Consider the following 27500-nt stretch of genomic DNA (forward strand, 5'->3'; position numbering starts at 1 on the left):
TTTCTGAAAACAGCCTTTGGGTTTTTAAAAAATTACAACAAAATTAACCCCTAAAAAAATGCAGAGACAGCAAAATGCAGCAAAAAAAAAAAGTGCACCTATGCTACTGCCAGTGATATATAGTGATCACTGGCAAGCTAGGGGTTAATGGCTCTGAAAAGAGCCTTTGGTTCTATATTTTTTTAACAAATAAAAGAAATAAATCTCTCTCTCTGCTAAATACAGGTCTCTCTCTCTCTCCAACAAAATGGCAAGTGAGGAGAGGGAGGGAGATCCACACTGATCATAGTCAATATTTACAAATATTGACATGATCAGACAAATGGGGTATTTTATTATTATTATTATTATTTTTAGGGTGGGAGGCTCAGATTGGTTGACCCTAGCTTGCCCCTATGATGATGCAGGCTAGGGACACCCCCAGAGGCCCCATGATGCACTGGGCATCGCCATCTTGGATGCCTAGTGAAGGGGGAGGGGGGGGCTATTTAGGGCTTTTTTTAATTTTATTCTGTTTTTTTTTTTTTTTACTTTTTTACTTTTATTTTACAACTAACTAAGTGCCTCGACCCACCGAGGCACTTAGCACACAAGCAGAGCATCGGAAGCATGTCCGATCGCTTCCGATGCTCTGAAACACTGCCGGGCTCCACGTGGAGCGAAACCGGAAGTGATCACTCGTGGGGGAGTGATCAATCCGGTCCCGGCACTCGGGAACAGTATTGCAGGATGCCTAGACATCAATGCAAGCCTGCAATACTGTTAGAGCAGCTGGAAGCGATTTCGATCGCTTCCAGTGCTCTGTTAAACCGACAACGTATGCCATACGTCCTCGGTCGTTAAGTGCTTTTTTTTGAGGACGTATGGCATACGTCGTCGGTCGTTAAGGGGTTAAATATTAATGAATGAAAGTGCCCCTGTTTTATTAAAAATTTTATATACTGTGGATTAAATTGCCAAAGATTACAAATCACTTAAGATACACAAAAAAAAACAGACAATCCTACATGACAATGAATATTTCAAGTGATGACTTTTATAAAGCTTTTCAAATCTGTACTTTGCCAAAACATTACAACACAAATTAGATTGATCTGGCCTAGAAAAGCAATATATTTATTTTATGAACTTACCACATTCAAAGAAGTTGTAAACAGGACGAACTTTCAAGACTCGTTGCATATATTCATGTAGGATACAAACTTCCGATTTTCCATTAGGGTTAATGACAAACTCTAAATTAATAAACATTATCATGTCAGTTGGGTTTGAAACAAAAAGATGAACAGTCATATAGTATGTTGTGTGTATGAATGGGATGAAGAAACAAAATGCTGAGGGGATAATAAAAACAGTAAATTTATAGCAGTGAGTATTTATTGTACAATAGTAAAAGGAGCACGTTCTATCATGCATCATACTGGAATTAAATGAAAATCACAGTTAAAGACCACTCAATGCAGTAGAACTGCATAATCAAGTACATAATAAAAAGACAAAGCAAAACCACTTACTCTGAATTTCAAATAAGCAGACAAAATTTATTATTTCTCAATTTTTCTGGCCCACAGTCAATTACAGACCAATCACAGACTAGTATACTTAAACCCTGTGAGCTTATGCATATGCTCAGTAGGATCTTGTTCCCCAGAAAGTGTGAATATAAAAAGACTGTGCAAAATTTGATAATGGAAGTAAATTGGAAAGGGTCTTAAAACTGCATGATGTATCTGAATAACGAAAGTTTATTTTGACTTGAGTGTCACTTTAATCAGACCTGAAAGGTTTTTTGTAAATTGCCAGGACATTCTGACTAACACTACGGGAGTGATTACATATACGGCGCAGGCTTCAGCGCAAGCGCTGCAATCCGCTCCACCCGTAATTTTTCCTTGCACATCGGGCTATTAAATATACAGCACCGGCAGTTCATAAAGTGCCGTAAATCGGATAAACTAGCAATGTCCAGAAATGAGCGTAAATACACATTTCTGGAGTCGCTAGTGACTTATGGCACTTTAGAAACTGCCGGCGCCTAAGAAACTAAAAAAAAAAAAAAAAAAAAAAAAAAGGATGACACTTAAAAACCCTATATCTGCAATCCCCCCCTTTTACAACTAATTATAAAATGTATTAACCCCCTTAACCGACAACCCCCAACAACGGAATAAGCCTAAACTATTAACCCCTATATCTGCCATCAAACCCACAACGCAAGTAATAACTAAATTATTAACCCCTAAATCCACCAACCCCAACATTGCAAACTACCTATCAAAAGTATTAACCCCTAATCCGCCATTAACCCACAACGTAAATTACCTATTAAAGTATTAACCCCTAAACCGACAAAACCCACAACACAAATAAATAAAGTTACTAAGCCCCCTAGCCTAACACCCCCTAAATGAACCAAAATTACCTAAATTACAAAATATAAAAAAACTAGCACTACTAAAAAAAAAAAAAGTATAAATTAAAGGGACAGTCTAATCAAAATTAAAATTCTGGTGTAGACTATCCCTTTAAGCTAAAATTACAGAAAATGAAAAACAAAACTTACCAAATTTAAAAAAATTATACCTAATCCCTATGAAAATATAAAAGCCTCCCCCCAAATAAAAACACCCCCTACTCTAAGAATAAAACTACCAGTAGCCCTTAAAAAGGGCTTTTTGCAGAGCATTGCCCCAAGATAATCAGCTCTTTTACAAAAATAAAACAAAGTCCCCCCCTAAGAGTAAAACGCCCACTACCACCAAAGAACCTAACACTAAAAAACCTTAACCACCAATTGCCCTGAAAAGGGCATTTGTTTGGTATTGCCCTAAAAGGGCATTTAGCTCTTTTACTGCCCACCCTATCTAAATAAAAAAATAATAATATTAAAAAAACCTAAAATCTTATACTTACCATTCCTGAAGTCCGGCAGAGAAGGTCCTGTCTCATGCGCTGAAGTCTTCCAAGCTTCGACCTCTTCTTCCAGGAACAATCCGGCGCTGAGCGGAGATTTAGACCGGCGAGCCTGGAACTGAAGACTGGCGACCATGGAGCCATGGAGCGTGGAGGATCCTCTTCGCACGATTGCCGCTACACACTGGATTGAGAATTCAAGGGACACGATTAAAAATGGTGTCCCTTGAATTCCTATTGGCTGATTTGATTCTTCAAATTCAAAATCAGCCAATAGGATGAAAGCTACTCAAATCCTATTGGCTATTCAAATAAGCCAATAGAATTTCAGTAGCTCTCATCCTATTGGCTGATTTGAACAGCCAATAGGATTTGAGTAGCTTTCATCCTATTGGCTGATTTTGAATTTGAAGAAATCAGCCAATAGGAATTCAAGGGACACCATTTTTAATCGTGTCCCTTGAATTCTGAATCCAGTGTGCGGCGGCGATCTTATGAAGAGGATCCTCCATACTCCATGGTTGCTGGTCTTCAGTCCCAGGCTCGCCAGTCTTCATCTCCGCCCCGCATTGTTCCTGGAAGAAGAGGTCGCCGTTTGGATGACTTCACAGCATGGGATAGGACCTTCTCCGCCAGACTTCAGGAATGGCGAGTATTAACCTGGGGGTTAGATTTATTATTATTTTTTTTTAATATTTTTTTTTTAATATTTTTTTTTTTGGGGGGGGGTGTTATTTAGATAGGGTGGGCAGTAAAAGAGCTAAATGCCCCAATGTCCAACAAATGCCCTTTTCAGGGCAATGGGTAGCTTAGGTTTTTTAGTGTTAGGTTCTTTTATGGGGGGGGGGGGGATTACTGTTAAGGGGGACTTTGTTTATGTTTTGTAAAAGAGCCGATTACCTTGGGGCAATGCTCTGCAAAATGGTAATTTATTCTTAGAGTAGGGGGTGTTTTTATTTTCATAGGGATTAGGTATAATTTTTTAAAATGTGGAAATTTTGTTTTTTATTTTATGTAATCTTAGATTTTTTTATTTTCTGTAATTTTAGCTTAAAAGGGATAGTCTACACCAGAATTTTAATTAGACCGTCCCTTTAATTTATACTTGGTTTATTTTTAAAGTAGTGCTAGTTTTTTTTATTTTAATAGTAACTTTAGTATTTTGTAATTTAGGTAATTTTGGTTCATTTTGGGTGTTGGGTTAGGGGGCTTAGTAATTTATTTATTTGCGTTATGGGCTTTGGCGGTTTAGGGATTAATACTTTTGTTAGGTTTATTGCGTTGTGGGTTTTGGCAGGTTAATACTTTAATAGGTATTTTGCGATGTTGGGTTGGCGGATTTAGGAGTTAATAATTTAGTTATTACTTGCGGTGTGGGTTTGATGGTGGATATAGGGGTTAATAGTTTTATTAGGCTTATTGCGTTGTGGGGGGTTATCGGTTAAGGGGTTAATACATTTATTAGTTCCGACGTGGGTTTGATGGCGGATATAGGGGTTAATACAGTTTATTAGTTATTGCGGTGGGGGATTGCAGTTGACAGGTAGATCGATATTGCGCATGCGTTAGGTGTATTTTTGCAGCCAGTTTCAGGAGTTACGGTGTTCCCATACTCGCGCAAGGCCTTTTGCGACTGCCTTGTATGGCGGGTGAAAATGGAGTAAGATTTCTCCATTTTCGCCACGTAAGTCCTTGGGCTGAATATTTGATACCGATTTGCAACGCGGTCCCATGTTAGCCTATGGGAGTAAAAATTGCGGCAGACGGGTGAAATATACGTGCCGCATTTATATGCGGCGCTGTATATAGGATACCAAACCCGCGCAAAAACCGGCATCGCTGGCTTTTGCGGGCGAAGCCGCATATGTAATGGGGCCCTACATGTCTACTTATTTGTTTGGTAAAGGCTTACAAGCCATTTCTTCTTTATTGGAGTACATTTTGCCACACATCAATGAATGAAAGGCATGTTCTTATTTAAAAACGGTCAATTAAAATGTGAATGAGTTCATCGTAGTTGAAAACAAAAGCATTTTTGCAATATTTGTATAAGAAAAATGGGGATAGTGAAAAGCTACCCGTTTTTACAACTGCATACACTCATAAGCTATTGTAATATTCAACCTTTCAATCCATTCTAAATGCCTCTGCCTTTCCCGTTGCACTGTCAAAACTTACAAAGTCCTTGCCAACACCGCTCCCTACTACCTATACTCACTCATCAACAAATATACTCTGGCCCCCGCACACCAAGATCCAACAATGATCTTCTACTATGTAAGCTGCCATATTGTAACCTACGTTACAGGGGCACAGTAGTCACATGCTCATGAAGCAGTCATGTGACACACACAGCATATTGTCTGTTACATATATTTTTAAAAGGATCACATCTGTCTGCAGTGTGTGAAGATAAATGTTTATTTGTCAGAGTATAAATGCATTAGACTTTCCCATCTATTTATATACACATAATATGTAGCAAAAATGTAATAAAATTCTTTATAAGCAATGTTAGTTTTCAACTCCCCTCAGTTTTTTCTTCAAACTACCCAAAAGTTTTATGCTCTAAGCAAATCCGTTTGCATTAAACAGCTTCAGACACTATTGTGATTGAAAAGCATTACAAGCAGCTCCGGGAGGGGGAGAGGGAAGGGGCAGCTCTCACGTATACTCGTTACAGAAGATTTCTGCTTATCAAGACCTGTCCTCCTGTTTATGTAAAGCACTATGGGCTGACACTTGAACTGTGTCTCGGTAGAAATCTTCTGTACTGAGTATAAGTGAGAGCTTCCCCGTCCCTCTCCCCTTCCTGGAGCTGCTTGTAATGATTTGCAAACACAATCGTATCTGAAGTCGTTTAATGCAAACAGATTTGCTTAGAGCATAAAACTTTTGGGCAGTTTGAAGAAAAACCTGTGGGGGGAGTTAAAATTCTTTATAAGCAATAAATTTTTGTTTTTATTAAAATTTTGCTGCAAATTATGTGTATATAAATAGATTGGAAAGTCTAATACATTTATACTCTGCCTGACAAACATTTATCTTCACACACTGCAGACAGATGTTATCTTTTAAAAATATGTGTAACAGACAATATGCTGTGCGTCACATGGCTGCTTCATGAGCATGTGACTACTGTGCCCCTGTAACGTACGCTACAATATGGCAGCTTACATAGGAAATCAAGTACTGGATCAACAATGTACTTCAAAATAATCTCCTTCAACAGTTTAGGGAAAGAGGAACAGATTAAATAGACAGCAGTGATTATTTTATTTTTATTAATAAGAAAAAGTAGTTTTTAGGGATTATTAGAAGACAGGTGTCAAGTGACCCTTCAAGACATTTTTTGTTCAGGGAAGCCTTCCACCCAACTAAATTAATTCTACCTAATAATTGCCCTCATCTAACTCTGCTTTAACATCATTCACACCCTTGCAGTCCTCACCTCCTGTTTCTCACACTCCTACCCTTCTAGATTGTAAATTCCCATGGGAATAGGGCCCACAACTAATCGTATATGAGGTGTCAATTTTTTTATTTATTTAACAAATTATACCCATGTACAGCGCTGCGAAATATGTTGGCATTTTATAAACAATGAAAATATGCTATGTGGATTAGTGGACTCAATTCAAATACTGCTCCATCACAAGAGGTGGTGTGTGTATAAATGCCATAAATTACTTAACTTGCAACATGTAAGTCACTGCTGACTTAGGTGTGGTGTTTGAATACGGTGCCTCTTAAAAAACAGTCAGTTTTATTTGACTAGAATGATTTTTGCAATCTACCTGCATTATAAGAAATGCTTCTAACACTAGTGCACATTTCAGTTTCACCATTAGGTCCATTAAAAAACATAATTTATGCTTACCTGATAAATTCCTTTCTTCTGTAGTGTGATCAGTCCACGGGTCATCATTACTTCTGGGATATTACTCCTCCTCAACAGGAAGTGCAAGAGGATTCACCCAGCAGAGCTGCATATAGCTCCTCCCCTCTACGTCACTCCCAGTCATTCGACCAAGGACCAACGAGAAAGGAAAAGCCAAGGGTGAAGTGGTGACTGGAGTATAAATTAAAAAATATTTACCTGCCTTAAAAACAGGGCGGGCCGTGGACTGATCACACTACAGAAGAAAGGAATTTATCAGGTAAGCATAAATTATGTTTTCTTCTGTTAAGTGTGATCAGTCCACGGGTCATCATTACTTCTGGGATACCAATACCAAAGCAAAAGTACACGGATGACGGGAGGGATAGGCAGGCTCTTTATACAGAAGGAACCACTGCCTGAAGAACCTTTCTCCCAAAAATAGCCTCCGATGAAGCAAAAGTGTCAAATTTGGAAAAAGTATGAAGCGAAGACCAAGTTGCAGCCTTGCAAATCTGCTCAACAGAGGCCTCATTCTTGAAGGCCCAAGTGGAAGCCACAGCTCTAGTAGAATGAGCTGTAATTCTTTCAGGAGGCTGCTGTCCAGCAGTCTCATAAGCTAAACGAATTATGCTACGAAGCCAAAAAGAAAGAGAGGTAGCAGAAGCTTTTTGACCTCTCCTCTGCCCAGAGTAAACGACAAACAGAGAAGACGTTTGTCGAAATTCCTTAGTTGCCTGTAAGTAAAATTTTAGAGCACGGACAACATCCAGGTTGTGCAGTAGACGTTCCTTCTTCGAAGAAGGATTTGGGCACAAAGAAGGAACAACAATCTCTTGATTGATATTCCTGTTAGTAACTACCTTAGTTCTGCGTACTAAACCTGGGTTCTTACCTACCTTATCCGAATGAAAAATCAAATAAGGAGAATCACAATGTAAGGCTGATAATTCAGAGACTCTTCGAGCCGAGGAAATAGCCATTAAAAATAGAACTTTCCAAGATAACAACTTTATATCAATGGAATGAAGGGGTTCAAACGGAACGCCCTGTAAAACATTAAGAACAAGGTTTAAACTCCATGGTGGAGCAACAGTTTTAAACACAGGCTTAATCCTGGCCAAAGCCTGACAAAAAGCCTGGACGTCAGGAACTTCTGACAGACGTTTGTGTAACAGAATGGACAGAGCTGAGATCTGTCCCTTTAATGAACTAGCAGATAAACCCTTTTCTAAACCTTCTTGTAGAAAAGACAATATCCTAGGAATTCTAACCTTACTCCAAGAGTAACCTTTGGATTCACACCAATATAGGTATTTACGCCATATCTTATGGTAAATCTTTCTGGTAACAGGCTTCCTAGCCTGTATTAAGGTATCAATAACTGACTCAGAAAACCCACGTCTTGATAAAATCAAGCGTTCAATTTCCAAGCAGTCAGCTTCAGAGAAGTTAGATTTTGATGTTTGAAGGGACCCTGTATCAGAAGGTCCTGTTTCAGAGGTAGAGACCAAGGTGGACAGGATGACATGTCCACCAGGTCTGCATACCAAGTCCTGCGTGGCCACGCAGGTGCTATTAGAATCACTGATGCTCTCTCTTGTTTGATTCTGGCAATCAATCGAGGAAGCATCGGGAAGGGTGGAAACACGTAAGCCATCCTGAAGTCCCAAGGTGCTGTCAGGGCATCTATCAGGACTGCTCCTGGATCCCTGGATCTGGACCCGTAACGAGGAAGCTTGGCGTTCTGTCGAGACGCCATGAGATCTATCTCTGGTTTGCCCCAACGTCGAAGTATATGGGCAAAGACCTCCGGATGGAGTTCCCACTCCCCCGGATGAAAAGTCTGACGACTTAAGAAATCCGCTTCCCAGTTCTCCACTCCCGGGATGTGGATTGCTGACAGGTGGCAAGAGTGAGACTCTGCCCAGCGAATTATCTTTGATACTTCCATCATAGCTAGGGAGCTTCTTGTCCCTCCCTGATGGTTGATGTAAGCTACAGTCGTGATGTTGTCCGACTGAAACCTGATGAACCCCCGAGTTGTCAACTGGGGCCAAGCCAGGAGGGCATTGAGAACTGCTCTCAATTCCAGAATGTTTATTGGCAGGAGACTCTCCTCCTGACTCCATTGTCCCTGAGCCTTCAGAGAATTCCAGACGGCACCCCAACCTAGAAGGCTGGCGTCTGTTGTTACAATTGTCCAGTCTGGTCTGCTGAATGGCATCCCCCTGGACAGATGTGGCCGAGAAAGCCACCATAGAAGAGAATTTCTGGTCTCTTGATCCAGATTCAGAGAAGGGGATAAGTCTGAGTAATCCCCATTCCACTGACTTAGCATGCACAGTTGCAATGGTCTGAGGTGTAAGCGTGCAAAGGGTACTATGTCCATTGCCGCTACCATTAAGCCGATTACCTCCATGCATTGAGCCACTGACGGGTGTTGAATGGAATGAAGGGTGCGGCAAGCACTTTGAAGTCTTGTTAGCCTGTCCTCTGTCAGGTAAATCTTCATTTCTACAGAATCTATCAGAGTCCCCAGGAAGGGAACTCTTGTGAGTGGAACGAGTGAACTTTTCTTTTCGTTCACCTTCCATCCATGTGACCTTAGAAATGCCAGTACTAACTCTGTATGAGACTTGGCAGTTTGAAAGCTTGAAGCTTGTATCAGAATGTCGTCTAGGTATGGAGCTACCGAGATTCCCCGCGGTCTTAGTACCGCCAGAAGAGCACCCAGAACCTTTGTGAAGATTCTTGGAGCTGTAGCTAATCCGAATGGAAGAGCCACAAACTGGTAATGCCTGTCTAGGAAGGCAAACCTTAGGTACCGGTAATGATCTTTGTGAATCGGTATGTGAAGGTAAGCATCTTTTAAATCTACAGTGGTCATGTACTGACCCTCTTGGATCATGGGTAAAATTGTCCGAATAGTCTCCATCTTGAACGATGGAACTCTTAGGAATTTGTTTAGGATCTTTAAGTCCAGGATTGGTCTGAAAGTTCCCTCTTTTTTGGGAACCACAAACAGATTTGAGTAAAACCCCTGTCCCTGTTCCGATCGTGGAACTGGATGGATTACTCCCATTAACAAGAGCTCTTGTACGCAGCGTAGAAACGCCTCTTTCTTTGTCTGGATTGTTGACAACCTTGACAGATGAAATCTCTCTCTTGGAGGAGAGTATTTGAAGTCCAGAAGGTATCCCTGAGATATTATCTCTAGCGCCCAGGGATCCTGAACATCTCTTGCCCAAGCCTGGGCGAAGAGAGAAAGTCTGCCCCCCACTAGATCCGATCCCGGATCGGGGGCCCTCAATTCATGCTGTTTTAGGGGCAGCAGCAGGTTTCCTGGTCTGCTTGCCCTTGTTCCAGGACTGGTTAGGTTTCCAGCCTTGCCTGTAGCGAGCAACAGCTCCTTCCTGTTTTGGTGCAGAGGAAGTTGATGCTGCTCCTGCTTTGAAATTACGAAAGGAACGAAAATTAGACTGTCTAGCCTTAGCTTTGGCTTTGTCCTGAGGCAGGGCATGGCCTTTACCTCCTGTAATGTCAGCGATAATCTCTTTCAACCCGGGCCCGAATAAGGTCTGCCCTTTGAAAGGTATATTAAGCAATTTAGACTTAGAAGTAACATCAGCTGACCAGGATTTTAGCCACAGCGCCCTGCGTGCCTGAATGGCGAATCCTGAATTCTTCGCCGTAAGTTTAGTAAGATGTACTACGGCCTCCGAAATGAATGAATTAGCTAGTTTAAGGACTCTAAGCCTGTCCGTAATGTCGTCCAGAGTAGCTGAACCAATGTTCTCTTCCAGAGACTCAATCCAGAATGCCGCTGCAGCCGTGATCGGCGCAATGCATGCAAGGGGTTGCAATATAAAACCTTGTTGAACAAACATTTTCTTAAGGTAACCCTCTAACTTTTTATCCATTGGATCTGAAAAAGCACAGCTATCCTCCACCGGGATAGTGGTACGCTTAGCTAAAGTAGAAACTGCTCCCTCCACCTTAGGGACCGTTGTTTGGATCAGAACCGTCACCCACAGAATGAAGTTCTCCGTCCTCATGTTCTGCCACCTGTGACGCAGTGTCTGACATGGCCCTAATATTATCAGCGCACTCTGTTCTCACCCCAGGGTGATCACGCTTACCTCTTAGTTCTGGTAATTTAGCCAAAACTTCAGTCATAACAGTAGCCATATCCTGTAATGTGATTTGTAATGGCCGCCCAGATGTACTCGGCGCTACAATATCACGCACCTCCCTCTGAGCGGGAGATGCAGGTACTGACACGTGAGGCGAGTTAGTCGGCATAACTCTCCCCTCGTTGTTTGGTGAAATTTGTTCAATTTGTACAGATTGACTTTTATTTAAAGTAGCATCAATACAGTTAGTACATAAATTTCTATTGGGCTCCACTTTGGCATTGCAACAAATGACACAGGTATCATCCTCTGAATCAGACATGTTTAACACACTAGCAAATAAACTTGCAACTTGGAAATACAATTCAATTAGAATAATATTAAAACGTACTGTGCCTTTAAGAAGCACAGAAGATCTATGACAGTTGAAAATTAATAAATTGAAACAGTTATAGCCTCAATCCTTGTAAACAACACAACTTTAGCAAAGGTTTAATCCCATTAGCAAAGATAACAAATTCTGAAAGCAGGAAACACATTACAGAATAAACGTTTTTTATCTCAGTCAAACTATAATTCTCACAGCTCTGCTGAGAGAAATTACCTCCCTCAAAATAAGTTTTGAAGACCCCTGAGCTCTGTAGAGATGAACCGGATCATGCAGGAAATACAATGAGTTGCTGACTGAAATATCTGATGCGTAGCAAAAGCGCCAAAAAACGGCCCCTCCCCCTCACACACAGTAGTGAGAGAGAACAGAAACTGTCAGAAAACAGATTAAGCAACTGCCAAGTGGAAAAATAGTGCCCAAACATTTATTCACTCAGTACCTCAGCAAATGAAAACGATTTTACATTCCAGCAAAAACGTTAAACATAATTTCTAGTTATTAAACAGCTTTATGTATTTCTTACAGTGTAATTCTAGTGAAGTACCATTCCCCAGAATACTGAAGTGTAAAGTATACATACATGACATTATATCGGTATGGCAGGATTTTCTCATCAATTCCATTGTCAGAAAATAAAAGCTGCTACATACCTCTATGCAGATTCATCTGCCCGCTGTCCCCTGATCTGAAGTTTACCTCTCCTCAGATGGCCGAGAAACAGCAATATGATCTTAACTACTCCGGCTAAAATCATAGCAAAAACTCTGGTAGATTCTTCTTCAAACTCTGCCAGAGAGATAATAACACACTCCGGTGCTATTTTAAAATAACAAACTTTTGATTGAAGATATAAAACTAAGTATAATCACCATAGTCCTCTCACACATCCTATCTAGTCGTTGGGTGCAAGAGAATGACTGGGAGTGACGTAGAGGGGAGGAGCTATATGCAGCTCTGCTGGGTGAATCCTCTTGCACTTCCTGTTGAGGAGGAGTAATATCCCAGAAGTAATGATGACCCGTGGACTGATCACACTTAACAGAAGAAAGGTAATTTTATAATGCAAAGTATTTATTTCAAAATTCCTATGTTGCCATGGAGATGGGTACATTTGATATCAAAAGCTCAGCATTCTTAAACAATTACTTCTGCTATGATACTTTAAGATACATTTAAGCTGCTGCCATTGTTGACCGACTACATAATTCATCAAGTACTACAGTAAAAGTGCTATTTGTAGCACCATGAATCTGTATCCTACATATATTTGTAGAAGCAGCCTCTTTTTGCTCAACATGTACCTTGCACAGAGAAGAACTTTCCTGTAGCTTATCAGTCTGATCCTGACTTAACAGTGCAAACCATCCCTGAAATACCAGGCAATCCCTCTCTGAACAAGACAGTTGAGCTCTTCTCTCTTTATTTATGCAAATTATGACTCTTAGGGAAGTCTCCCTAAGTTTGATGCAGGAATCCAGACGTGAACCCAATGCTCAGTGTGCCTAGAGAGATATGGCTGCACCTCACTGGCGAGGCCCACACTAGGCAGAAACAAACGTCTGGGGTGCTGCCGTTTCTCTCATTCAGAGAGGGATTGCCTGGTATTTCGGGGCTGGACTGTGAAGTCAGGATCAGACTGATATGCTTCAGGAAAGTTATGTGCTTCTCTCTCTTTATTTATGGTCATTTTTATTGTTTGGCTTTGTTCCCACCACGATGGGGCTGCACGATTAATCGCATATGCAATTTAAACATGAAAACGGAGGCGGAGAGGGAGAATGATAGGCGAACCAGTGTGTTGCCGTGGGCGGACCAATGTGCGGCCATGGGCAGACCTGAGAATGCCCACAAATGGCCATTATTGCAGTGTGTGTGGGAGCAACAGGCCTTCATCTGGGAGTGGTGTGGCGGTGGTCAAGCCGTGGTGTGGCGGAGTTCACTTGTTTGTATTATGTACTCTAGCTATAACTGTTCTATTATGTACTACAGAATAGCTGTGTGATGTAATATGACAGGCTGCAGGATGTCAGGATTGACCTCGTCAATGCCACATCCCTCATGTTTTCCTGGACAGTCAGTCACTCAGCTAAATAACTAAATGATGAATCAGTGTGCATTGTACTACCTTTACTGTACTTAGAAAAACACAAATCATGCTGCTGGACAGTCATCAAGTTTCAGGTTTCTCCATGCATACACTGCTTCATATGTTACTCATACCAAAGCTAGACTGAGTTCCCAAGAAAACATGGACAATATGGTAAGAACTTACTGGACAATGCCAGCTAATTTCATTTCAATTAGCTGTGTGGTTGAGTTCACTTGTTTATGTACTCTAACTATAACTGTTCTTAGTGTTCTGTTCTGTACTACAGCTGTAAATTAATGTAATATGACAGCCTGCAGGATTGACCTTGTCAATGACACATCCCCCATGTTTTCCTGGATAATCGCTCAGCTAAATGACTAACACATGAAGCAGTGTGCATTGTACTACTTAATGCACTTAGAAACACAAATCATGCTGCTGGACAGTCAGCACTTTTCAGGTTTCTCAATGCACTCTGCTTCATATGTTACCCATACCACAGCTAGACTGACTGCCCAAGGAAACGTGGACAATGTGGTAAGAACTGTCCAGCTAATTTCATTTCAATTAGCTGTGTGGTTGAATTCACTTGTTTGTATTATGTACTCTAACTATAACTGTTCTTAGTGTTTTGTTATGTACTACAGAATAGCTGTGTGATGTAATATGACAGGCTGCAGGATGTCAGCATTGACCTTGTCAATGCCACATCCCTCATGTTTGCCTGGACAGTCACTCATCTAAATGAATAAAATGCAGCTGTGTGTGCATTGTTCTACCTTTACTGCATTTATATACAAATCATACTGCTGTAAAGTCAGCACTTTTCATGTTTCTCCATATGTTAATCATACCACAGCTAGACTGACTGCCCAAGAAAACATGACAATGTTGTTTCAGTAGACCCAAGAACTGGCTAGTGTCTACTATGTAACCACAGCACAGGCAGCTAATTTTATTTTAACAATTTTGTGGTTTGTATTTTTATGCTCCCAGAATGTATTGGAAATTGAGAAACATGTACATTCAGATTCTGTAGTGTTAAATACATTTTTTATTGAAAAATTAAAAGGTGTTAGTCATATATAAGAAAATTGCTATTAAAATCGAAATTTTTTGGGTCCAAAAAAACACGATTTTTATTTTTGCCCATATCGCCCAGCCCAACACCATGATAACATTTTTTTGGCCCAGTCAAGTCTCACTAAGTAGCTTCTGGTAATTGTTTAAATATTTTGGAGCATAAAAGTATTTTAGTGACTCGGTTTTTAGATTTTATGGACAAAGCGTTCCTAATAGTTGAAACTGTGAATCAGTTCAGGCTATTTTTTAAAAATTTCATTTTTTGTGCATTTATTAAAAAAAAAAAAAAGTTGCGGAATTCTATTAAATAAGGAAGGGTTGTACTTGGTTAAGGTAAAGTGACAAGCATTTTCCTTTTTTTTGGTTTATGATCGGAACTTGGACGGATAAGTCCATCATGAAGGGGTTAAAAGGGAGAGTAAATGTAAAAAATAATGTTACATAAATTCTGCACATAGCTACTGAATGTAGCACGGTCCCACTCTGGTCTGGTAGAGGGAGCGCACTACATTCAGTTCAATAGCACGATCGGATGGGCTGTGATTAGACAGCTAGCCCGCAAAGCGCTTTTGAAACAGAAGAGATGATCATAAGATCCTGGAGATGAGACCAGGCAAGTGCAACTTTGATGGCTAAAATGTATAAAATCTTTGGATTTTTAAAGCTGTCGCTAAGATAATGTTACATAATTCTGCACAATTATTTTTTACATTTACTTTCCTTTTAAAGCAGGCGAGATATATATATATATATATATATATATATATATATATATATATATATATATATATATATATATATATATACATATACATACACACAGGGAGTGCAGAATTATTAGAAACATAGAAACATAGATATTGACGGCAGATAAGAGCCATAGGCCCAGCAAGTCTGCCCGACCTTACCTAACAGTATAAACTTATCTAGTTCGTAGGATAGCCCTATGCTTGTCCCATGCATTTTTAAAGTCCCCCACAGTGTTTGTTGCGACTACCTCTTGAGGAAGTTTATTCCATAAATCAATCACTCTTTCTGTAAAGAAGTGCTTCCTCAAATTACTTCTGAATCTACTACCCTTTAGCTTGAGCTCATGACCCCTTGTTCTTGAATTTTCCATTTTATGTAAAATACCCACAGCCTCAGTTTTACTAAACCCTTTAATGTACTTGAAAGTTGCTATCATATCACCTCTTTCCCTTCTCTCCTCTAAGCTATACATATTTAGGCCATTGAGCCTATCCTGGTAAGTTTTATTTTTTAGACCATGTACCATTTTGGTAGCCCTCCTTTGCACAGATTCAAGTTTGTTAATATCCTTCTGAAGATATGGTCTCCAGAACTGCACACAATACTCAAGATGAGGCCTAACTAATGATCTATAAAGTGGCATAAGAACCTTACTATTTCTGCTGCAAATACCTCTACCAATACATCCAAGCATTCTGCTAGCCTTACTCGCTGCATTACTACATTGTTTACTAAGTTTTAAATCATCTGAAATAATAATTCCCAAGTCCTGTTCCTCGTCTGTAACAGTCAGTAAAGTGTCATTGAGTCTGTAATTGACATTTGGATTTTTCTTCCCTAAATGCATTATTTTACACTTTGCTGTGTTAAACTTTAGACCCCAGTCATTTGTCCAATCCTCCAATTGTTGTATATCACTTCTCATTTTGTCTACCCCCCCTGGAACATCCACTCTGTTGCAAATTTTTGTATCATCTGCAAAGAGACATACTTTCCCCTGTAGCCCTTTGCTGATATCGCAGATAAATATGTTAAAAAAACAGGCCCCAGAACTGACCCCTGAGGAACACCACTAGTAACAGCCCCCTCTGCTGAATGAACTCCATTTACTAAGACACTTTGTTTTCTGTCCTTAAGCCAGCATTCCACCCAGTTCACAATTTTTGAATCTAGACCAAGGAGATATAGTTTGTGAATAAGTTTATTGTGTGGGACGGTGTCAAATGCTTTGCTGAAATCTAGATATGCTACATCAACTGCTCCTCCCTTGTCTAATACTTTTGTTACATAATCAAAGAAGTCAATTAGATTAGTCTGACATGATCTCCCTGAAGTAAAACCATGCTGATTTTGGTCCTCTAAATTGTTTGTCTTTATGTAAGTCATAATTCTTTCTTTTAAGAGGCTTTCCATTAATTTCCCTACTACTGAAGTTAAACTAACTGGCCTGTAGTTGCCAGATTCTTCTCTACTGCCCTTTTTATGAAGGGGTATTACATTTGCTATTCTCCAATCATCTGGGACAGCTCCTGTTAATAGTGACTGATTAAACAGATCAGTTAATGGGACAGTTAGCACTGATCGAAGTTCTTTTAAAACCCTTGGATGAATATTATCAGGACCCACTGCCTTTGTAACATTTATTTTTGATAATGCTAACAAAACCTCATCCTCTGTAAAAAGATTACTGTTAAGCTTGTTTCTATTTTGCGTTGCATCCCTTAATGTAGACATTGTATCTTCACAATCTTTAGTGAAAACAGAACAGAAGTAATCATTGAGACAGTCTGCAATCTGCTTATCTCCTATTATTCTACCATCAACTGATTTCAATTTTACTATTCCTACCTTATTTTTTCTTCTTTCACTGATATATCTAAAGAATGTTTTGTCCCCATGTTTTACTGACTGTGCTATCTTCTCTTCTGCATGAGCTTTAACCTTCCTAATTAACTGCTTAGTCTTTTTTTGTTGGAGTCTCCATATTTTCATATCTTCATCTGCTTGTGTGTGTCTGTAATTTTTATAAGCTATCTTTTTTGTCTTTACAGCATGTGCTACTTCTTTGGAAAACCAAATTGGTTTCCGCTTTCTTTTACTTTTACAGACATGTCTAATACAGTGTGCGGTTGCATCTAAAATGGCACCTTTCACAAATTCCCACTGTTCTTGAGTATTTTGACCACATCATCCTCTTTATGCATGTTGTCTTACTCCAAGCTATATAGGCTCGAAAGCCTACTACCAATTAAGCATATTAGGTGATGTGCATCTCTGTAATGAGAAGGGGTGTGGTCTAATGACATCAACACCCTATATCAGGTGTGCATAATTAGGCAACTTCCTTTCCTTTGGCAAAATGGGTCAAAAGAAGGACTTGACAGGCTCAGAAAAGTCAAAAATAGTGAGATATCTTGCAGAGGGATGCAGCACTCTTAAAATTTTAAAGCTTCTGAAGCGTGATCATCGAACAATCAAGCGTTTCATTCAAAATAGTCAACAGGGTCGCAAGAAGCATGTGGAAAAACCAAGGCGCAAAATAACTGCCCATGAACTGAGAAAAGTCAAGCGTGCAGCTGCCAAGATGCCATATTTCAGAGCTGCAACATCACTGGAGTGCCCAAAAAGCACAAGGTGTGCAATACTCAGAGACATGGCCAAGGTAAGAAAGGCTGAAAGACAACCACCACTGAACAAGACACACAAGCTGAAACGTCAAGACTGGGCCAAGAAATATCTCAAGACTGATTTTTCTAAGGTTTTATGGACTGATGAAATGAGAGTGAGTCTTGATGGGCCAGATGGATGGGCCCGTGGCTGGATTGGTAAAGGGCAGAGAGCTCCAGTCCGACTCAGACGCCAGCAAGGTGGAGGTGGAGTACTGGTTTGGGCTGGTATCATCAAAGATGAGCTTGTGGGGCCTTTTCGGGTTGAGGATGGAGTCAAGCTCAACTCCCAGTCCCAGGGTATAAAATAAGAAAATCTAATGACATGGCCTCCTTGTTCACCTGATCTGAACCCCATTGAGAACCTGTGGTCCATCATCAAATGTGAGATTTACAAGGAGGGAAAACAGTACATCTCTCTGAACAGTGTCTGGGAGGCTGTGGTTGCTGCTGCACGCAATGTTGATGGTGAACAGATCAAAACACTGACAGAATCCATGGATGGCAGGCTTTTGAGTGTCCTTGCAAAGAAAGGTGGCTATATTGGTCACTGATTTGTTTTTGTTTTGTTTTTGAATGTCAGAAATGTATATTTTTGAATGTTGAGATGTTATAATGGTTTCACTGGTAAAAATAAATAATTGAAATGGGTATATATTTGTTTTTTGTTAAGTTGCCTAATAATTATGCACAGTAATAGTCACCTGCACACACAGATATCCCCCTAAAATAGCTAAAACTAAAAACAAACTAAAAACTACTTCCAAAAATATTCAGATTTGATATTAATGAGTTTTTTGGGTTCATTGAGAATATGGTTGTTGTTCAATAATAAAATTAATCCTCAAAAATACAACTTGCCTAATAATTTTGCACTCCCTGTATAGAGATAGATATAGATAGATATAGATATATAGATAGAGATATAGATATATAGATAGAGATAGAGATATAGATATATACACACACACACACAAATAGTGGATATAAAAAAAGTCTACACACCCCTGTTAAAATGGCAGGTTTCTGTGATGTAAATAAAAAAAAAAAAAATGAGACAAAGATAAATCATTTCAGAACTTTTTCCACATTTAATGTGACCTATAAACTATGCAACTCAATTGAAAAAAAGACTGAAATATTTTAGGTGAAGGGAAGTAAAAAAAAAAAAAAAAGAATATATATATATATATGGTAAACTAATACTTTGTTGGAGCACCTTTTGATTTTATTATAGCACTCAGTCATTTTGGGTATGAGTCTATCAGCATGGCACATCTTGACTTGGCAAGATTTGCCCACTCTTCTTTGCAAAAACACTCCAAATCTGCCAGAATGCGAGGGCATCTCCTGTGCACAGCCCTCTTCAGATCACCCCACATATTTTCGATTGGATTCAGGTCTGGGCTCTGGCTGGGCCATTCCAAAACTTTAATCTTCTTCTGGTGAAGCCATTCCTTTGTTGATTTGGATGTATGCTTTGGGTCGTTGTCATGATGAAAGATGAAGTTCCTCTTCATGTTCAGCTTTCTAGCAGAAGCCTGAAGGTTTTGTGCCAATATTGTCTGGTATTTGGAACTGTTCATAATTCCCTCTACCTTGAATAAGGCCCCAGTTCAAGCTGAAGAAAAACAGACCCAAAGCATGATGCTACCACCACCATGCTTCACTGTGGGTATGGTGTTCTTTTGGTTATATGCAGTGTTTTTACGCCAAACATATCTTTTGGAATTATTGCCAAAAAGTTCAACCTTTGTTTCATCAGACCATAACACCTTTTCTCACATGCTTTTGGGAGACTTCAGATGTGTTTTTGCTAAATTTAGCTGGGCTTGGATGTTTTTCTTCGTAAGAAAAGGCTTTCATCTTGCCGTCTACCCCAAAGCCCAAACATATGAAAAATACGGGAGATTGTTGTCACATGTACCACACAGCCAGTACTTGGCAGATATTCCTGCAGCTCCTTTAATGTTGCTGTATGCCTCTTGGTAGCCTCCCAGACCAGTTTTCTTCTCGTCTTTTCATCAATTATGGAGGGACATCCAGTTCTTGGTTATGTCATTGTTGTGACATATGTTCTCCACTTGCTGATGACTGTCTTAACTGTTCTATGGTATATCTAATGCCTTGGAAATTATTTTGTACCCTTCTCCTGACTGATACCTTTTAACAATGAGATCCCTCTGATGCTTTGGAAGCTCTCTGCAGACCACGGCTTTTGTGTAGGACACGACTAATAAAATGTCAGGAAAGACCTACTTAAACAGCTGAACTTTATTCAGGGTTAATCAGAGGCACTTTAAATTATGGCAGGTGTGTGATGACTCTTATTTAACATGGTTTTGAATGTGATTGCTTAATTCTGTACACAGCTACTTTCCCAGTTATAAGAGGGTGTGCACACTTATGCAACCACATTATTTTAGGGTTTTTTTCTCGTTTACTTCCCTCCACCTTAAAGATTTAAGTTTGTTTTTCAATTGAGTTGTGTAATTTATAGGTCACATAAAAAGGTGGAAAAAGTTCTGAAATTATTTATCTTTGTCATTTTTTTACATCACAGAAACCTGCCATTTTAACAGGGGTGTGTATATATCTATATATCTATCTCCATATCTATATATCAAAATGAACAAGAAAGGCACTCTCCGTGATAAACACCAAACTTTACTTCAGGTGAACGTTTTCAGGGTTGCTCCCGTCCTCAGACCTTACAAAACAGACAATAAAAGAACAATTTATGTGTTTTACCCGGTAGTGATCCTGCTAGTGCGTGTGGCGTCCCATTAGCCCAACTGCGCATGCGCAAGAGACCATACAGAGGCCCTAGAGGTTCAAAAGATTCACCAAGGCAAAAAATTAATGAAAAAATAAAATAAAATGTAAAAACAGAAACACAACCTCGAATTAGCAAAAGACAATATACAATATGTACAGAGTGTATATAATGTGTAGAGTATATGGGGATGTAGATGTATTACATATGTGTGTTGCGCTGCTATGACAAAGGACGATGCAATGGATATATATATATCTTTAAACACATGAAAGCCCTACTCCTCACATTTATTTACTTACATCATTATTTAGGAGTCTGTACTCCTCGTACAGCAGGCTTACTAAAATATGCAATGATAAATATCCCATTTACGTACTATTCGTAAGTCTAAGGTTGCCTAGCAACCGAAAACAAAGCATAACCACCAATCGGCTGTAGTTCCCATCCGTGAACCACTCACAGAATGTTGTTACGTATTATAGTCTCAACACAACCTAACCATACCCATACATGATACCTATCCTATGTCAGTAATAAACTAAATATGTTAATGTCACAGATTAATCATGGAGCGAACATACCATTACCAAAAAATATTACAACATACCCCAATTAATTATCTTGAATCAGACTTACCAAACAATACAGGGCTTGCATAAAATGTCCTAATTAACTGAAAAACAGGCACACTAGATGCAAATACTGATAAAGCAGCCATAGGTCATCACCTGCCGTCACAATATTGCGTCGACATAGAAATTATTATAATCAATAATGACACGTATGGGGATATCACCTATATATAGCATAACAGTCTGATGGATACGACACCCAGATGAGACATAAATAACTATATACAGATCATTCCAGAAAAACAAGCGATATCCGTCCTACCATACAATAAAACGTCAGTCCTGCCATATAGTAAATAGGGTTATACCTTGTTGAAAAGTGAGTATGACATCAGGTATCCCAACTCCCACTCAGAGGTGATATAGTAACCAATCCCCCACACAATAACTAGCCAGCTCATCATATGGTCCAATTCCTGGGCTCATATAGCCCATCCCTGTCAGATAAATTCAAAGAATATTTGACTGCTGTTGTAACATGTAATTAATAACTGAAACTTATCCAGGAAATATCCCCAAAATTACTCATAAAATATATACATAGAAAATGTCAAATCTGGGAATCAAGACACACAAATCACTAGGTAAGTAATCACAAAAAGCACTGCATATCAAGGTTGACATTTAGTCCCTTAGGGACCAAAGGTGTCCAATGTGAATATCCACCTGCTCTCCCTTTGCAATAGCAGCCTCTCTCTATCACCACCGCTAGAAAGGGGTGGGATGTGGTCTATAATAATGAATCGTAAATCTGTGTTTTTATGTTTAGCCTGGAAAAAATGCCTGGCCACAGGTTGATCCGACTTGCCACTGTTCAAGGCCGCTCTAATGGCTGACCTATGGTTGGCCATTCTAGTGCGGGCATCATCTTGTGTCTTGCCGACATAGAACTTGCCACAAGGACAATGAATCATGTATATGATGTAGTTAGTGGTACATGTGACCCTATGTCTAATTGTAAATTTCTTGTTTGTCCAAGGGTGTGTAAGAAATTTACTCTGGGTCATCCCACTACACGTGGTGCATCCACTACATCGGAAGCACCCATTTTTGGTGGTGTCTAACCATGTTTTAGACTTGTAACTTAGTCTATTATCGGGCCGCATCAGATGATCTCTTAAGGAGGTCGCACTCCTATAACCAACAATCGGTAAGTCCATAGAGTCACAGGACAGTCCTTTGCCTAAGATTCTACATTGTCTCATCTGACAGAGTGACCTTATCAGGAGTAAAGGTGGTTGCGAGTATCATCCGCTCCCTTGGTGGAGCCTCAGGTAGTAGTTTCAAAATCCTCCCTTACCATTCGTGTAAAAGGTATTAATGCTGGCATTAGACTATTTAGGATCAAATTTACTGGGATCATGTGGTAATGTACGGTATACTGTTGTGTCGTTCAACTGCAAATAGAAAACTGCGACTTAGAGAATACTTTGGGAAAGGTGACCACCCAACTGATAGTTTTTAAAACTATCAGTGGGGTGGTCACCTTTCCCAAAGTATTCTCTAAGTCGCAGTTTTCTATTTGCAGTTGAACGACACAACAGTATACCGTACATTACCACATGATCCCACCTCTGAATTCAAGAAAACCATTGATGATTATCTGGAAACAATATTCTCAGCAAATATTCTAACCAAGGCAACTTATGAATTTCTGGTTGTGGATTTTCCCATAGTTCCAATCATCTATACTTTACTGAAAGTCCACAAGGACGCCGTTAGGCCCCCAGGACGCCCAATTGTGTCGGCAAGGGGCTCAGTGTTGCAATCACTTGCAGTTTATGTGGACGAAATTTTGCAACCATTTGTTAAACAAACGTGTTCTTTCCTCCTTGATTCAATTGAAATCGTTAAGCTACTACAAGAAGTGGATGAATTGAATGAGAATGACTTGCTGATTACCTTAGATGTAACCAGCTTGTATACTGTCATCCCACATGATGAAGGGATGGCCACAATTAGATCTACTCTGCTCAATACTCCATACGTGGGTCCACCTGTTGATGTGGTACTGCAGTTGCTTGAATATTGCTTGATGAATTATTTCAGATTCAAATTCTATCTACAGATATCAGGCACAGCGATGGAGTCCAATGTGGCCCCATCCTATGCCAATCTGTTTATGGCACAGTTTGAAACCTTGGGTACCACTCTTTTTCAAGATCAGAGGATACTGATGTTTCGCAGGTACACAGACGATCTGTTTATGATCTGGAGGGGTGACCGACAAGGATTGGACTCTTGGTTTAAAGAACTGAATGAAGCGAACAATAATCTGAAGTTCAAAATCACCTTCGACAACCAGACAATTGATTTCCTTGACCTAAGAATATATAAATCTGGTGCTGGTTTGAGTACAACGTTATATCAAAAACTCTATCTTGAATGGCACAAGTTGCCATCCACCTTTTCTGAAAAAGGCCCTGCCCGAAATCGCAGATTAAACGTGTCACCCGAAACAACAGTGAACAAGCCAATAAACAACTGCAATTGAAAGAGATGAGAAATAAGTTCGAGCAGCGCAGATACAACAAACAACATCTTACATCTGCTTACACTGAGGTCATCAATACCACTCAGAATGAAGCATTGAAGAAGATTGAACCTGAGGCTCCACCAAGGGAGCGGATGATACTCACAACCACCTTTACTCTTGATAAGCTCACTCTGCCGAAGATTCTACGTGACCATTGGGACATTGTCTCATCTGACAAAGGACTGTCCTGTGACTCTATGGACTTACCGATTGTTGGTTATAGGAGTGCGACCTCCTTAAGAGATCATCTGATGCGGCCCGATAATAGACTAAGTTACAAGTCTAAAACATGGTTAGACACCACCAAAAATGGGTGCTTCCGATGTAGTGGATGCACCACGTGTAGTGGGATGACCCCGAGTAAATTTCTTACACACCCTTGGACAAACAAGAAATTTACAATTAGACATAGGGTCACATGTACCACTAACTACATCATATACATGATTCATTGTCCTTGTGGCAAGTTCTATGTCGGCAAGACACAAGATGATGCCCGCACTAGAATGGCCAACCATAGGTCAGCCATTAGAGCGGCCTTGAACAGTGGCAAGTCGGACCAACCTGTGGCCAGGCATTTTTTCCAGGCGAAACATAAAAACACAGATTTTACGATTCATTATTATAGACCACATCCCACCCCTTTCTAGCGGTGGTGATAGAGGTAGGCTGCTATTGCAAAGGGAGAGCAGGTGGATATTCACATTGGACACCTTGGTCCCTAAGGGACTAAATGTCAACCTTGATATGCAGTGCTTTTTGTGATTACTTACCTAGTGATTTGTGTGTCTTGATTCCCAGATTTCACATTTTCTATGTATATATTTTATGAGTAATTTTGGGGATATTTCCTGGATAAGTTTCAGTTATTAATTACATGTTACAACAGCAGTCAAATATTCTTTGAATTTATCTGAAAGGGATGTGTGGCTTATTATTGGACAATTTTGACTTATTATATTTCCCTGACATGTATGGGCTATATGAGCCCAGGAATTGGACCATATGATGAGCTGGCTAGTTATTGTGTGGGGGATTGGTTACTATATCACCTCTAATGAGTCGGAGTTGGGATACCTGATGTCATACTCACTTTTCAACAAGGTATAACCCTATTTACTATATGGCAGGACTGATGTTTTATTGTATGGTAGGACGGATATTGCTTGTTTTTCTGGAATGATCTGTATATAGTTATTTATGTCTCATCTGGGTGTCGTATCCATCAGACTGTTATGCTATATATAGGTGATATCCCCATACGTGACATTATTGATTATAATAATTTCTATGTCAACGCAATATTGTGACGGCAGGTGATGACTTGCTTTATCAGTATTTGATGCATCTAGTGTGCCTGTTTTTCGGTTAATTAGGACATTTTATACAAGCCCTGTATTGTTTGGTAGGTCTGATTCAAGATCATTAATTGGGGTATGTTGTAATATTTTTTGGTAATGGTATGCCCGCTCCATGATTAATCTGTGACATAAACATATTTAGTTTATTACTGACATAGGATAGGTATCCTATGTATGGGTATGGTTAGGTTGTGTTGAGACTATAATACGTAACAACATTCTGTGAGTGGTTCACGGATGGGAACTACATCCGATTGGTGGTTATGCTTTGTTTGCGGTTGCTAGGCAACCTTAGACTTACGAATAGTACGTAAATGGGATATTTATCATTGCATATTTTAGTAAGCCTGCTGTACGAGGAGTACAGACTCAAATAATGATGCAAGTAAATAAATGTGAGTAGGGCTTTCATGTGTTTAAAGATATATATCCATTGCAAAAAAAAAAAAAAAAAAAAAAAAGATATATATCCATTGCATCGTCCTTTGTCATAGCAGCGCAACACATCTACATCACATATACTCTACACATTATATACACTCTGTACATATTGTATATTGTCTTTTGCTAATTCGCGGTTGTGTTTCTGTTTTTAACTTTTACATTTTTTTCCATTAATTTTTTGCCTTGGTGACTCTTTTGAACCTCTAGGGCCTCTGTATGGTCTCTTGCGCATGCACAGTTGCGCTGAAGGGACGCCACACGCACTAGCAGGATCACTACCAGGTAAAACACATAAATTGTTCTTTTATTGTCTGTTTTGTAAGGTCTGAGGACGGGGGCAACCCCGAAAACGTTCACCTGAAGTAAAGTTTGGTGTTTATCACGGAGAGTGCCTTTCTTGTTCATTTTGGTATATTACTTTTTGAAGTGCACCCCAGAGGCTGTGTTATAGTAGAAAACGCTTACCTTTTTTTGTAGGTGCATCTTGCACAGACAAGGTTATAAGTTTCTGATTGGCGGGTAAAATAGGCCTCTCTGTTTCTGCCAGCTTACGTTTCACCTCACGGTTGAATTGTCGTCTTTCTGCCCATGTTCTAAATTTCTTCACGGTGACTTGTTCAAAATCAAATCTTTTTTCTAAATAACATCTAAAATTTTCAAGGTCTGTGGAAATAAAGGAAAGATTTGATGTGAATCAATTTGCTATTAAAAAAAAAAAAAAAAAAAAAAAAAAAAAAAAAAAGAAGGAAGGAAGAAGAACAACATGGACACACCCCTATGCTTACTGAAAGACGAAGGTTTTTTTTGTGTTTTTTTTTACTCATCTCACTTCCGCAAAGTTTGATTTAATGCATCTTTCCAAACAATTTTTGCTTTTTTGCTAAACTCACACTTTCTATGCTGCTGCTCCTCGTTAAAGTCAGCGTCTTCAGCCACAGCACTTTTATCTCAATGAGGTGATGTGTCCACCTCTAAACCAATAGCTAATTGTCTGACATGGTTCTGTATGCTAGCACAGTTATTGGTTTAGAGGTGGAAACGTCACCTCATGGAGTAAAGAACGATGTGCCGTTGGCAGCCAGAGCCGTGGCACAGAAAGTGTGAGTTTAGCAGCCTTTTATTTTTAAAGTCCACTTTATTTAACTCCTAGCATTTTTTACCATCACTTTAACCAAGTCTACACATTTTAAAACAGACATCTTGCTTGTTGCGATAGGTTATTAATAGCCAAACTCCACCCACCACATGCCTTATCTGGATGAGCCAAGCAGAACTTGAGTCTGCAGACAGCAAGGGACATATTGTTAAAGTTTGTTGCACAATTCTCTTTGTAGTAGTTAGCCTTCAGAAGTATGCAGTGTGCATTTCCAGCTCTAAGAATTAGAAGAGCCACAAATTTCAGAGCAAAATAATTACTGAAAGTATGTAGCAAAGTTGATTTACTATGCATAACAAAAAATGTTTATAATTAAAATCTTAATGTGTTTACCACCCCTTTAAAAATGGGACACTAAACATATTTCATGCACTTCCCTCTAATTATGGGTGCCACCATTTTAGAACTTATATGGTAATTTTTCTATGACCTTCATGTTAACCACCATGGATGGAAGCCATTATTTCTAAATTCTTAAAGGGACATTAAACTTTTACTCAGGCATCGTATTCCCTGCATTGCAAAAATGTTAATATTTTCAAATCATTTCAAAACGGTCATTATTAGAAAAATATGTAGTTTTGCATTCCAGAGACAACTCTAAAATGTTTATTTTGCTTTGCTAAGGCTAATTAGAGACAGATATAAATAAGCTATAGCACATATCAACCAATCACTGGGCAG

At 39.5% G+C, this 27500-nt stretch overlaps 1 protein-coding gene across 1 annotated transcript in view; it reads right to left on the minus strand.

Annotated features, from left to right (window-relative positions):
* DGCR8 (DGCR8 microprocessor complex subunit) overlaps window positions 1-27500 on the minus strand; it is a 141476-nt gene that overhangs the window by 104169 nt on the left and 9807 nt on the right. Inside the window, exons 6-7 of the mRNA XM_053701901.1 lie at window positions 26126-26323; window positions 1134-1235 (exon numbers count right to left, since the gene is read on the minus strand). Coding sequence (XP_053557876.1) covers window positions 1134-1235; window positions 26126-26323 — 300 coding nt within the window. The remainder of the gene's footprint in view (window positions 1-1133; window positions 1236-26125; window positions 26324-27500) is intronic.

Source organism: Bombina bombina, chromosome 2 (assembly GCF_027579735.1).
Source record: "Bombina bombina isolate aBomBom1 chromosome 2, aBomBom1.pri, whole genome shotgun sequence".
Taxonomy (NCBI): domain Eukaryota; kingdom Metazoa; phylum Chordata; class Amphibia; order Anura; family Bombinatoridae; genus Bombina; species Bombina bombina.